The following is a 14,387-nucleotide window of genomic DNA, read 5'->3' on the forward strand; positions in this document are numbered from 1 at the left end:
CATTTCATTGTTGAAAGCACATTATTTTTATTTGCACAAAGAAAACAGTTGTTCATTGTAATTTAGTACCTTGAAACGTATTGTAAGATGTATTAAAAAATAAAAAGTTAGTATTTAGACTTGAGCAGAAAAATATTTTCTAAGTTTTTTGAATTTAAAAATATATAAATAACAATAATTTGTGCTTCATATCATACACCATTTACAAAAAGTCTCAAAATTATAATAAATACATTTTAGTATACTTTGATAACAAAACACCATTACTTCGTTATGAAATTTGCTTCAAATCATAATTTAAATAATAAATAAATTTAATATAACTTTTACTCTCAAGCAATCGTAAAAAATTATCAATTGGTAAATTAAACGTCTGAAAAGTGCAAAAATTAAACTCTTCAAAAGTTTCCCTTTATCTATGTGAAGAAAAAAAATCACCATGAATAGATTTTTCAGTGGTTTTACATTTTCAACCATCATGGTGCAAAGCATTTGCTGGTATTAACTCCACGCTGAGTTTTTGAAAATTCGGATTTTTATTTTTGAAACATATTCAAGCCTGTCAAACAATGTTAAAAGTCATTTTGATAAATCTTTATTATATTTGAGCGGTTCAATTTATCTCTGTAGATTGCATGTTTCAATCTTTTGATAATAATGTTAAACATCATTTCAACACTCATTTTTCCGTAATGAAATTTTAGAATATTATATATGCCTTGAACCGAATCATATTTTTTAGAATGAATCAGGAAAAATCAAATCTCAAGATGAGTGAGACGTTTTCCTACGGAAAAATTGAATGAGACCAGGGGAAGAAAAGAAATCAAATTTCTAAACTATGATTTGAAAACCAAGAATAAGGATATTTATTTCTCCTTAAAATTCAAACTTTTTAAATCAGGTCAGTTACAACACTAGTAATGTTGTCGATACCCTTCAGGACGCTAGCGTACATTATCGGGAAATCTAACGCGTTATCCGATGCACGATGAGAAACGTTTTTTAAGGGGACTCCCTCCACTTGCGTGCCAACTGCGATTAAAAAATCGTTGAGGTATTTTTCTTGAGGATCAGAAGTAAACTGAAATAAAAACGCTAATCGAATCATAACTAAACAAGAGCAATGATGTTCTGTACGTTCAGAGCACCAGCTGTGAGGTCCTCAGGAGAACAAATATGTTTATCGCTGTCAAACGATGGCAAGCCACTTGCAAAGGTTTTAGCCGAGCAGTCGCTATACGAAAGGACGTCAGTTGTTTTATATTTCAAAACCTGAGAAGAAATTTGATTCAGATCTAGTGGCATTTAGCTGGAAAGAATAAATATCATACAGTATTTTCGAAGAAAAGCAATTTAGCCTGTTGAGTGGAATCAAAAGTTTGGAAACTTGCTTCAGAAAGGTTCATTTTTTGAAGATCCGTGAAAGGCTTGCACGTTTTCACCACGAGAAAAGTATCGCCTAGGTAATGCAATTCTCCAACTCGATGTCTAATCCGTGCTCCTTGACTGTCTCTACTGTAGATATAGAACTTTCCCGGCGTATCCCTAATGCAAGATTTTAGTTGTTTGTTATATATTTTCTCATGAAAAATACGAAGGGTAAATGATTTTCATTCCTCCAAAGGCGTATTTGTTGCTTATAACCGCTAATGCAGTTTGATACCATTGTTCTGGTCTGAAGGCTAGCTCCACCTGTGTAATGTTAGAAAAAAAATTGAGAGGTTAAAACGATCCGAGAAGGCATTGACTCACGATGTACGGAAATTCGGTCAAGTCTGCTACCTGCGTTGGTCCAAGTGCTCCTTCTGATGATGCAACTATAATCGGGAAATACATTCAATATTTACAACACACTTTAATATATTAAAGTGAAGAGCTACTTAATTTTCTAAATGCAATGTTATAGGGAACAAATTTTTGTTTGATTATTCATCCCCGTGGTTTTGTGAATCACGAAAGACTAAAATAAACGAATAGGACGGAATCAAGTTTCTAAAAGCTTTACATTCCCAATAAGGACATCACATAATTACGTTGGAAAACAATAAAATAGTGCTATTTTTTTGCTGTCGCTAGTTTTCTCAGTTCTCACCTTTATAAAGAAAGAGCATCACAGCAAACAGTTTCATGGCGTTGGATCGCATTTCGAGAGTGATTCGCTTTGGCGTTTTTCTCAGAAACAGGTCTTGTAACCGTTTCCCAAAAGTTTAAATAGGAGGCCAAAAGGTGGTAGGGATTTTTGATATCTCTTTCATCCCCCACTTTTAAGCACGAGGTAAGTATGACTTGCTGCTTTTGCTATTGTTAATGTTGTTTAGGAAATTCAAATCAGTTAAGATAAGGCGTGTCACGCACACAAAAAAGTAACACGTAAATTTTTTTGGAAAAGCGCCCTCTCTCTCCTCAGCAATAGCCTGACTAAATGTCGTGTCACGTACTAAAATGTAATTTAGCATTTATATCACTTATAAAAAGTCGTTATGAAAAGTACCTACCATTTATAAAATGAGAAAAGGTTCAGGGGATTTCAATATCCGTAGTATACATAACTTGTTTCCTAAAAGAAAATATATCTGAGGTACTAAGCAGGCAAACATATTTCAACATTACGGTAATTATTTATACCAGTTCCAAGATAATTTCCGGCCATATCTCAATCATGATTTAAAACCTGTCTCAAAAGTTTGAATACGAGGCCAAAAAATGAGAGGAATTAACGATACTAATTTTATAATCATATTTTAATACGGATTCAAATTTCAGCCATTTATTTATTAGCTATTATGCCTAATAAAACATTCACAATATATGACGATGAAAGAGTTGCAAGAAGAAACTCACAACCTCGTTTTGCATTTGGATGATAATTCTGTGGCTTTTTCAACAAAAATTGTTTGCAAATCTGTTGACACACATGAATCGAATGTGAAATTAAAGCATCATTTGTATGCTTGCATTTTGACTCGAACATTTATTATTATTAACAAATATAATATAATATCACATGCTCTCGTATTATGTTCAGCAGCTGTTTCAGGCCTCATCAGAATTGTGCTTTAAATCTCAAACAAATTCATAACCACCCTAACAGCTGCAGAGAATTTCGAATCAGCGATTGTTGAAAAAGTCAGCCTGCTTTCATCACTGAGTGACACTGAAGGTTCACGAAATATTTATTTTTCCTTCTAGAATTTTATCGTGATGTTTAGAGAAAATTTGCACTCTTTGAAAATAGACCGCATAAGGAAGGTTGGCATTTCTTTGGCTTGGTGGAATTTTTGTGGAAGGAAATTTCTATCACAATGAGGGGGTTGTCGATTTCTTTGCTTGTTACTCTTTTCGTTTGCACTCATCTTTGAGTGCGTAGATAGACGTTTTCAACGGTCACTGATTTAAAATGCTCTGTAGCTTATTAATTTGTTTTGGAGTTTAAGTTTTATGCTGATGAGGCCTGCGGGGCCGAAATAGCTGCTGAACAATACAATAAGAGCGGGTGATAATATTTTTCTTTTTTACAATTTTTTAACTTCTTAGACTTCTATTCTCTGTTAATTGCCCAAAGGAGTTGCCATTGTAAAATCGATTTAATACTATACTTTAACACTCATGTGGAACACGCGATTTATGCGAGCAGAATATTAAAAAATATTACTTTCACATTGGATTAAAAGCATAGATTTTTATTCCAATATGTTGTTTTTCATACTGTAAAACCATGATCAATTTTAACAAATTTAGGAAAAGCTTTGCAAAATTACTTTCTTTAATTGCTATCTGGATTGAAATTCCTTTGAATATTTTATTGGCATATATGAATAGTTAAAATTGACTTAAAAACTATATATGATAGCAGGAAATCCATGTTTAATTCAATTATATAATTTTAAATAGTATGTTTGCCCGATCTGCATAGTGTTTTTATTATTTGAACCCTGCGCACTTACCGATATTTGAATTTAGTAGTTAATAATTTAATATTATTTTATAGTAAAAGTTTAGACATTTGAATTTTACCACATCGTTTATTGTTTTGGTTTATTTTTATTTCATATTGTTTTAAACTCAAGTCGGTCAAGGTTTAATGGGGTTTAATTACCATAGTGTATTTATCAGGTGTATACAGTGATAAATCTAGCAAAACGCTCACCTGCGTTTCTTACATTATAGATTATATGCGTGTGAAATAAAAAACATATTACAAATTGAAGCAAAACAATATATGAAAATCAAGGAATTTTTCTTTGGAAAGAATGAAAAACGGTGTCGTGTTTTAAGCTGATAGATATTACATCAAATCAACATCAGCAGCAGAAGCAATTACATCAGTGAACATCTGAACACTTGAGTACCTAATTGGATGCACGAGGGCGAGGTTTGTTGGTTCATACTCCACATAAGTAGGAATTCCCTCCACTTGTGTGTCCACTGCGACTAAAAAGGTGTTGTAGTGTAAGCCAGCTGTACTCGTAACAAACTGAAAAGAAGATATTTGTGATAGTGTTTGGGCGTACTATTCGCATCAATCAATTTTCGCACCGACATGGCGTTGGTTGAGTTTTCTGCAGGGGAGCAAATTTGGTATGAGCTGTTGAACGTCAGTGTTAACGCACCTAGCATGGCATTGCATTCGGTGTATGAGTTAACAACAGTTGTCACGTACTTGAGGGTCTGAGAAGATAAAATATATAGGATATTGGATACATTTTGAGAAAATAATCCGCACGCTATTGTCGTAGTACAGCAATTTAGCGGCCACCTGCGCAGTTTCAAAAGAATGGAATTGGTTTGGCTCCAAACTCATCCTTGGGATGCCCAAGAAAGGCTCGCACACTTTGACCACAAGAAGTCCTTCATTCAGCATGTATAATTTTGAGGGTGGGTGTTCCTTGCGGGTTGCAGCTAACATGTCACTATAGACGATGTAATCACTCGGCACGGTCCTGATTTTTGGTTTAATTACAATGCACCGCGCTTGTGTTAAAAGCAACGTACCCTGGAAGGACGATTGATAGAGCACCTAATGCGTAAAAATCGCTGAGGACTACTAGGGGACAGTTATAACCTTCATCATTGGCACCCGCCATTTTCACCTGCAAACTTAAATGTTGCATCTGTAAGAGTAACGTGAACATTTAACTCACAACATAAGGGAAATCAACGAGGTCAGCATTTTGAGGTGGGCCAAACGCACCCTGCGATGCTGCAAATTAATGAGCGTTAGTATCTGGATAAGACGACAACAATTTTATAGAACACATCAAAGCTATGTGTCTGACAAATATGTTTTGCCGATTGATAAATATAATTTTAAAGACCTATGTATTGAGCTGATTTTGATTTATTCACAATTTGTTGATATTTATGATTTGCAAGATTTAGCTATATGAGTAAAAGCCGTAAAAAGAATCATAATTTTCCACTGCTGAAAATTATCAACGCTATATAGATAAAATCAGATTGGTAAGCCCTTGCAACATTTCTTACCGTAAATATAAATTAGCACAACAAATATTTTTAAAATATTTGTTCCCATTTTTCCTCTTCTCTAGAGACACAGCGTTGAACAAATGTGAAGGCGAAAATGTAAAAGAAAACACGTAAATTCCTATTTCCCCGCCACTTGACGTCATAAAAGGTAAAAATACGATAAAAACTGACCGTGGCGCTACGTTGACTAGTTTTGATATTTTATGCCTCGAGTGTGAAATAAAATTGTTGAGTTGATGTGTGTATTATTTTAATTCGAATTAATTGGGAATATCACACCTGCAATGCAGAATGACCATAATAATTCTAAACAGTTTCTTCTTTTTAAATATTATCAAATCAATTTATCAAATACTTCAGCTTCGAAGTGCAATTACAATGCAAAAGTGAAGAAAAATATTTTTTTCTTCCTGCTTAGGAAAGTAAGGAATGAAAATGTTAAGCAAGAATTGAGAATGATCTAACCGTGGCACGACACCACAAGATATATCTCATACCCACCGTAAAATTTGCTTTTCAAGTTTTATATTATTTATAATTTGTTATATCGTTGAAGAGGAAATTTTTGTTAGAACTGAGAATGCCTTTGATATATTTAAAAAAAACATTCATAACTTTTTCATTTGTGTTCATATGACTGAAAATTGTCCAACCTTACCAAGCAATTAAATAAAAAAAACAATGCCGAATCTTGCTTGCTATAAAATTATCTTGGTACGTTGGTAAAGCTGATATTTTTCGTGCTAACGAAATTCTTGTGTAGCTCATTTAATTTTAAGCAGGAATACTCGTCGGCTGGGCTTGCTTGAACGTAAGGAAGTTGAACTAATAAACGGCCCAAGTGGCAGATCCTTTGTTAATTTTAATAAAACTTTGCGCGTGCGTTTTATTTTTTAAGCAGCGCGCACCAACTGATAGGGCAAAATTATTATTTGCCGCTGCTACGCCGCCACCCGGCTTCTTTATTTGCAGCGGCGGCGGCGGGCCAAGTTTTAAATTTTAATCTGCCTCCCGAGGATAGTCAATTCTAAAAGGTTTAATAATTTTTCTTGTATAAAACGCGCAAATTTAAGGCCCCACGTGGAATTCCGCTCGGCTTATTTCTGTCTTGTATTTTACACCGGCTCCTCCCTTTTATCTTCGGTGAAGGGGTGCGCGCCCCCGCGATCGTGCACCCCTTGCATCCCAATGAGACGAGTGGCATAAACATCAATCTGGGCTGCAGCTAATTCTGCTGTTGTGCCAGTTCTCCTCGTATGTGTCGAGAGAAATTCGCCGTCGCATGAATTTTTCAGCGGCCCGAAGCGATTTCAACAAGTTCTGCATTAATTTACTCCAACAGAGTCCTCCAGCAAAGTCGTGTCGAACTAATTTAAAAATCTGAATGGCTTCTCCTGGGTGGTAATTTTTGCCATAATTTCCATCGTTGCAGAAAAGTGGTTATTAAATATTGAAAGGCGCATGAACTGCGAGGCAGCTGGGTTTATAAAGATAAAAGATTTAAAGAATTGAAAATTTTAGGTTTAGTTCATAAAGTCTCAAGGCTTTAGGGGTTGATATTTTTTATTTTGCTCACATGTAAAAAGTAACTAGATTTTTTAATCCCGTTTAGCTATGTGGTGTTTCGGTTGTTAACTCGAGCAGAGTTTTTCTTTTCTGTAAGGTTGTTATGGCATTAAAAAATCAAATTCAAAAGAAATAACTGTCCATTCAAAATTCCTCAATTCCTTTTTATTTAATTTTACTCCAGCATTGTCGCTTTTTTACGAAGGTTTTATATTTTGAAGTTAAATCATCGGTGTTTGCAGCTCTATTTTAAAGTATTTCGGTGATTCTGATTCTTCATATTTTTTGGACACGAGGGTCAATAAACTTCCACATCAAATTGTTGTGCATAATGCAAAGTGAATTATTCAAATGCACAAGAAGTGCCATTTGCGCAGAGAGCGCGAGTGGTAATGAAAATTACGCCGAAAGGGTTGACAATAAATCACTTTTGCGAATCTTAATTTCCCGGCGCGCTCATTGCGGGGGGCGATAAAACAGAATCGCAGAGGGCAGAGAGACGACGATACAGCAGGAAAAGCGACAACAAATCAGGCTGCTGAGAGCAAGAAATCGCGCGGCTTGGCATTTTTGCCCGTGTGTGCGAGTGCGAGAGAGAGAGAGAGAGAGAGAGAGAGCTGGCGAGGGAGAGCGAGAGGATCCTCGGCCCAATCAAGATAAACTCGTTCTTCTTGAGCCGCGTGCCGACATAAATTGTGCCAGCTCCGGCGACGCCCGCCGCTGCCGCTGCCGTTGCCGCGCGCGCACCAGCAGTATTTCATACTTCATTAACCAGGCCTAATTAAGCTTATCAGTTGAAATGCATCTAAATTAAAGCGCCAGCCGCTCGCTCCAGTGATTTCCTCCCAAATAAGAAGTCGTATTTCATCATCACGCCCGCCGCCGCCTCGCCAGCCACTTCTCTTCGCTCCCTTGTCCCGGCCTGTACGTGTTGTGTGTCCTTTCGCTCGGCCCGCAGGCCAAAAACACCACGCACGCCCGCGCATAAATTTCGCATTTGTCCCGTCGCCTCGCCTCGCCTTGGCCGAACGTAAATTATTTCGCTTCTCCACTTTTTTGACCAGTTGGAATTATCCCCGAAGAGAAGCTCTCGCCCTCGTGTATGACGAGGCATGCGTGAACGATTTTTATTAAAAATAAGCAATTGATTTTCCTAAAGCAAGCAATCACAAAACTTCTGTTTTATTTTACTTCCAACTATCCATCCGTTAAAATGATTCTAGGGTATTAATTTTTATAAAAAATCTATTTTTGTTTCAAAGGGATTTTAAACAGGCTACAATTAACGAAACTAGTTCCATTTTAGTTCTCACAAAAATTCCATTTAATTTTATGATTATTATAGAGCAACTACTCATAGAATGTGCATGAATTTAATTAGAGAACAGATTTTGCGAAAAATTAATCAGTTCGTAATTTTTTTCTCTTGTTTTTTACTCCTCTCATCGACATCTACCCTGGTAACTTTCCTACTGCTGTAATAAATATCATGATTTTCAAAGCTTGCCTCTTGATTTGCGTTTAATTTTGGAGCCGATTTGCTAAGAAATTAAAAAATTTGCATTTTTTAGAAAGTGTTTATTAAGACAAAGACAAGCGATTTACAAAAAATCAGTACATAATTTTTTAAGGTATTACGTACAACCAACTACAAAATTAATATCGATTTAAATGATTTTTCTTTAGATTTGAAGTCAAATCAAAACTATATTGTTTTTTTTTGTCAAACTACTAATTGCAAGTTGTCCAGGTTCCAACAGACCATCAATCAAAGTCACTTTAAATGCTTTTTAGCTACAAAAATTATCATTTTCTTTTCTTCTGGGACATAGCAGAAAGGAAATTGTTTAGGGTCATTATATTTTATCTTTTAGGTCAGATAATGTGGACGGGAAGTTGCTTCTGACTTTTTAAATTATTTTTTCTTCAAATTTCACCTGAGTGCAGCAAGCAGGGCACTATCACTGTTCTTATCACCCTCCAAACTAAGGCGCATATTCGTTCCATTTTTGTGATAACGCTTTTTCCTTCTCTGAAATGAAAAAAATATGAAACACGAAATTCAAAAATGGAAATTTTCTAGCAGAGTAATGACGAAATTTTAATAAGTTGGAAATAGCTTTTAGCATATAATATCACATAATATTGAATCAAAATTGATTTGAAAAACAGATAATACAAACATACATGGCATGATTCTTCAATTTATTGTAGTGGAACCTAGCTCTTTTAAAAAATGCAGTAAAATTTTAATTTAAAAACTCTATTAGTCTTCATTCACCATTAATTCAAGAACGAAGATTTTTTTGAACCTCTGCTCAGCACATCCCGTGGGCTATGAGTTCACCGGGTCCCAAAGCATCGCTGATTTTTTGTGAGCAACTTTTCTTGATGGATTCTAAATTTCCTCTCTACACAATTGCGAATTTGTTACTGAACAATCATAAACATTTGAATACATATTTCCAGTAAAATTATCCCAATGAAAATTGCAAATCGAAAATAGCGGAATTAAACAATATGAAAAAATTGGCCCAGCATTTTTACGTGGAAAGTTTTATGTTTGGATGGTTTTGAACCAAACTAGACTGCTATTTTACTCGTATTTTTTACAATAAAGTCAATAAATATCATCTTCATCATATAGGTTTCTTGCTGTTCTTTTCTTGTAGCTTAATTTTTTATTTTTAATCAAAATCAGAAGGTTTCATTGCCAGATTTCAAGATTTTTTCAACATAAATGGAAAATTCGTCTCTCCTCTCTGAGTAAGTCGGAACCCAACTGTTGCTGATTGTAAAGATAATCAGCAAAATCTGCTTGAAATATGTCTCTTTCAATCATATTTAATAATTTTACTCTTCAAATTTGTAATTAAAAGTTCGATTAAAATGAAAAATAACTTTATCGTAATATGAGAAAAAAAATCAAAAGATTCAAATCCTAAAATTGTTGCGTTTTTTACGTCGAAAATATTTAAGAACTGGGGACTTCCTAATTGCAAAGATCGGTATGTTATGGTTATCATTTTCTGATGTGTAAAGATAAACGTATTCATCTAGATGTTTCAGCCAACTGTTAATGCTAATTTTGCGATGAAGAATGTATTCATATGTACACCATTTGTTTAACTGTAACCATAGTAGTATTCTTATTCCAAGCTGCAAAATATTAAAATGTTTTCCGACGCAATCCATTTTGTAATATGGTAATTTTTCTTGTTTAATTCACCGTAGGTGCCTAATAAACACTACATTAATTCAATACAAATGCTTAAGTGAACAATGATATAAGTTCAGATCATATATCTTTCCTCTTTCTTAGAACAGCAGGTTTAAAAAACTATTCATTAATAATCACCTAAAAATTATCCAAGGAGCGGTTGTCACAGCTGCACAAAAATGTTGACAATTTCACGAATACTATGGTGTTTTTAAAATCTCACATGTGATTTAGATGGTTTGTATCCTAATAAGAGAGTTGTAAACTGTTTTAAATAATGTGGTTCAAGAATTTTAAATATTTGATTTAAACACAATTCCAATTATATAAGTTAATCAGACGCACTAACAATTAATCGAATAAAATATCCAACCCTAAAGAAATAACGTAAATTGATTTAAAAAAAATCAAGCACTCTCCTAGTAGTTTGTCCCCGTTAGCCTAATTCTGAGCTCTGATTCGTTTTGCAGGATAAGCGGTCGGCGGTCTGGTGATGCAGGCGTTCGGCGTGTCTTATCTCCACGTGTCTTACCTAAATAGGAACAAGTGTGCGCGTCTCGCAAAGTATAAAGTGGGTAATTTTATTTGGCATTGCAGCATGTGTCAGGCGCACGGGCGGCAAAAGAAGTGCACCCGCAGGAGCGCGGAAAAATTATTTTATCGCACGGCAGGCGAATAAAGTGGTGTGCGCGCGCGTGCGACGAAAAAGCTCGCTATAATGTACACGCGGCAGCGGCGGCAGAGCAGGCAAGAAACGAATGCAAACACACACTCACACAGCGGCCCCGGCGTCTTATCTCTTAATTCGTGAATAATGCACGCCGGGCCTGCATAATTAACGCCGTCATAAACCGCAATTATAATATTTTAACTTTAATGATAATTAGGGGAGCCCTAAAATTAGTCGCTGCCGGATTATCTGGGGAATCATAAGTCGAGATGAGAGAGAGCGCCGCCGAGGGTGGAATGCAGTGTGCAAGAACGCGAAAAAGGGTTACGCGCCGCGCGCGCGAGAGGGAGGCCACCCCCTCGCGGTGGCGGCGGAAAGAATGAGCGCGCGGACGACACACACCAACCAACAGTGGCATTTTTGGGGCTGAAATCACGTCCGTTCGTGCTGCTAAAGGGAACAGGATTGAGAAAAAGGCAATCATCACATGCACAGACATTTAATTTTCAGAGTCTTAATATATATATGAGCATAACAAGCAGTGAGATGTACATGTTAAAACTTAATTTACGTTCAGAAATTATCTGATTATGATATATTGATGCAAAGGAACTAATTACTTTTTTATTTGGGTCAGGCCAAGACTCTGTCTTATCGGCCTGTGCCCTTATTGATAGTGCAGAAGGCATATTTTCTAGTTTTATTAATTTATTGTTAACTATTTGCTGGACACGTTTTCCTTAAAAACATTTCAACTATGTAAACGATAATATATTTGAAAAATGCTGCAATTGAGAGAATTAATTTTCCAATTTTTATGCGTATTTTTCAATATTTGCTCATATGGGAAAACATTTAGAAGAGGGCTGTAGTTGTAGCCTTCATTAAGGCGCACACAAATTTTCACCTTGTTATATTGCATCACAAGAAGTAAAATTTTCAGTCTTTGGAAATGCTTTGGTAAAAAACATAGAATTTTGATTTTCTTCATTGAGATTCACATGGGAGCAGTCGATATTTTCAAAGATCATGTGATTATAATTCCCTTGTGTTGTTGAATTTTTGTGCTACAGGTAAAGAGCTACCCGAAGCAGTCCAGTAGAAGTCCAGTACGAGATCGTGCAAAATAAATTATCTGAACAAAATTACTACATTGTCATCCCTATTTGAAGTAATTAAACAATTAACAGTGCCATTTGCATTTTTTTAAATAGCTTTCTGTGTCAGTCTTATTATACTGTATATGATATTCTAGTTATCAAGATAATCTGAAAATTAAAAACGTATTTTTTGCGCAGGGCATGAAATTCGAATAGTATGTATATTTTTACGAGTGAGAATAAATATGTACAGACATAATACTTTACAAAATAACCTAAAAAATTCATTCATATTGTTTTGGAATCAGTTTGTAAGCAACAAATGAATTTTAAATTTTAAAACTACCTTATGGATTAAAATTTACAATAACAACATCTTAATCCCATAATTTAATGTCCATTTCTCATCGATGAATTAAATACAAACATGAAAGATGATTGACTATAGAATAATCACTTTAATACACCTACCATAATCCTGAGATAATATATTTATTAAAAAAACATTCAATTTTTCCATATACCTAAAACAGTTTAGCAAAAGTGCATTATTATTTTTCAAATTAGATCAAATTGCAATAAAAACAAATAAAATAAATATAATATTGATGAAAAATTGAAAAAAACTTGCTTATATATCTTATTAAAATGAGAAAACAAAATTAAACAATAAAACAATTGTACACTAAAAGAATAAAATATATATTTAAGATTTATCCCTTATTTTTCAAGTTTTTCGAAACTTTTCTTAGTTGGTATAGGTATTATTCCATACATTTCAGTAAGAATGGGTACAATTTGAATATTTAGCTATTACAGATAGTATCATGAAATTGGAACACATTTAATAAAAATTGAAAAATTGCCTTTTAGAGATATGTATTTACTCAAAAAGAACTGCTTAGATCAAGATCGGCAGTCAGAATGGGAATAGCAAGATTTCTCCGGCTCACATTCTCAAGTGAAAGAAGTATGTATTCAAATTAAGCGAGGAACACTCCGCTAAGAAAGTTCTTGTGGGAACTCGGAAGAGCAAGGTAGACAACCGGCGCGACCGCCGTGCTTGACAAATTGCATATTCCGCTTTGGTTCAGTGCGGCCGAATCATTTCACGCCCTCGCCCGCAATTCGTCTCCCTTGTCGGCGAGGCCCGAGCAGCAAGCAGCACCTTGCAATGCGTCCAACGTTTTGCCCTCTATTCAAAGCAGCAACGCCACTTTTAATACAGTTTTTCTTTTTTTGCCGTGCAGTGCACCTTGCAGGCAAGCAAACGAGCGAGAGTGTTACACTTCAAATGCGAAATATGGGCAGGCGTCAAGTTCTTAATAAATTCTGATTTAACGGAGAAGAAAAATATAACCTATCTTTTACTTAAGGCTATCTTGAGAAAAAAATAACTTTTTATTTAAATTTTGTTTCAAATTTAAAAAATCAGAAGCACAAAAAATACCAGAGTATGGATTTTGTTACTATCTGAAAATTGATCGTTTTTCGAAAAATAACCGGTGTTGGCCAGAACTGTTCGCGTCAGGCGCACAACACATGCATAAAATGTGCCCGTCCGCCTGAACTCTCGCGCTCGCACACACACATATTTATATATATAAAAAACGCCGGCGAGGCAGATAGATACAATTTCTCCTGCTACCCGTCTCTGAGATGCAAAAAGGTAGAAAGGAGGGAAATAACGGAAACTATTAGCATACGAATTGCTTCAATAGTTCTTCCCCTCCCCGCCCTCCCAGCCTCTTTCTCTCTCTCGCTCCGGTATAAAAATAAATACACACACAGGGCTGGCTGCTGGCTGGAATATTTATTTTTTGTCTCAAACCTGACGCTGCCTCTTTTCCTCTCCGCTCTCCTCAGAGGATCGTTCACGTGCTGCGTCGTTTTTTCTTCTCTTCTTTCTTCTTTCCTCTCTCTCTTTCTCTGCTCCAAGCGGCGCGCAATCAGAATTAAGGGCAATGAATTGACACGAGTTGTAAAAGTTTACAACCGGTTGTTTTGGCCTCGCTACGAATGCGCGTCCGCCGCTCGCAGTTGAGCGGCGTTTTTCTTTCTCTTCCTTCTGTGCCGAGTAACGGCTTTTAAAGTGCACTTGGTGCGGGCTCAATTGCTGCTTGTGGCGTTTGCAATTATTGGCCCTGCTTCAGCTGCTCGGCGGCTGTGAAAGTACAATACGGTGTTTTATTGCCCGGAGCAATGATGGAGGGTTAGACAGGATGCGGCTAAATTATTTACCTGCTCGTAATAGAAAAGTAATCACAAACAGGCGTATGAGTGGATAATAATCTGGGATTATTGGTATAATGTTGTGCAGAGGAACCAGCTGTAATTTATA

General features: G+C 35.7%; 2 protein-coding genes across 2 annotated transcripts; both read right to left on the reverse strand.

Moving 5' to 3' along the window:
* Window positions 1–840: 840 nt before the first annotated feature.
* On the reverse strand, window positions 841–2,156 carry LOC135946800 (uncharacterized). Its single transcript, XM_065495177.1, has 6 exons — window positions 2,096–2,156; window positions 1,756–1,820; window positions 1,598–1,695; window positions 1,335–1,548; window positions 1,141–1,275; window positions 841–1,084 (listed from the first exon to the last, which is right to left on the reverse strand). The coding sequence occupies exons 1-6, from the start codon at window positions 2,145–2,147 to the stop codon at window positions 896–898; spliced, it is 753 nt and encodes a 250-aa protein (XP_065351249.1). The 5' UTR covers window positions 2,148–2,156; the 3' UTR covers window positions 841–895.
* A 1,898-nt stretch (window positions 2,157–4,054) lies between these two features.
* Window positions 4,055–5,567, reverse strand: LOC135946938 (uncharacterized). Its single transcript, XM_065495438.1, has 6 exons — window positions 5,488–5,567; window positions 5,145–5,203; window positions 4,996–5,093; window positions 4,727–4,943; window positions 4,540–4,671; window positions 4,055–4,477 (listed from the first exon to the last, which is right to left on the reverse strand). The coding sequence occupies exons 1-6, from the start codon at window positions 5,534–5,536 to the stop codon at window positions 4,289–4,291; spliced, it is 744 nt and encodes a 247-aa protein (XP_065351510.1). The 5' UTR covers window positions 5,537–5,567; the 3' UTR covers window positions 4,055–4,288.
* Between the last annotated feature and the right edge of the window lie 8,820 nt (window positions 5,568–14,387).

This window comes from Cloeon dipterum, chromosome X, assembly GCF_949628265.1.
Source record: "Cloeon dipterum chromosome X, ieCloDipt1.1, whole genome shotgun sequence".
In the NCBI taxonomy this organism is placed as follows: domain Eukaryota; kingdom Metazoa; phylum Arthropoda; class Insecta; order Ephemeroptera; family Baetidae; genus Cloeon; species Cloeon dipterum.

What these genes read in the sequence shown, in the direction of transcription:
- LOC135946938 (XM_065495438.1), bottom strand. Translation starts at nt 5,536, where the DNA reads ATGGGAACAAATATTTTAAAAATATTTGTTGTGCTAATTTATATTTAC. An exon ending in TGTGCTAATTTATATTTACG is followed by an intron (nt 5,204 to 5,487) that starts GTAAGAAATGTT and finishes ATTAATTTGCAG; the next exon opens with CATCGCAGGGTGCGTTTGGC. An exon ending in ACTCAACCAACGCCATGTCG is followed by an intron (nt 4,478 to 4,539) that starts GTGCGAAAATTG and finishes TCTTCTTTTCAG; the next exon opens with TTTGTTACGAGTACAGCTGG.
- LOC135946800 (XM_065495177.1), bottom strand. Translation starts at nt 2,147, where the DNA reads ATGCGATCCAACGCCATGAAACTGTTTGCTGTGATGCTCTTTCTTTAT. An exon ending in GATGCTCTTTCTTTATAAAG is followed by an intron (nt 1,821 to 2,095) that starts GTGAGAACTGAG and finishes TCCCGATTATAG; the next exon opens with TTGCATCATCAGAAGGAGCA. An exon ending in TGACCGAATTTCCGTACATC is followed by an intron (nt 1,696 to 1,755) that starts GTGAGTCAATGC and finishes AACATTACACAG; the next exon opens with GTGGAGCTAGCCTTCAGACC.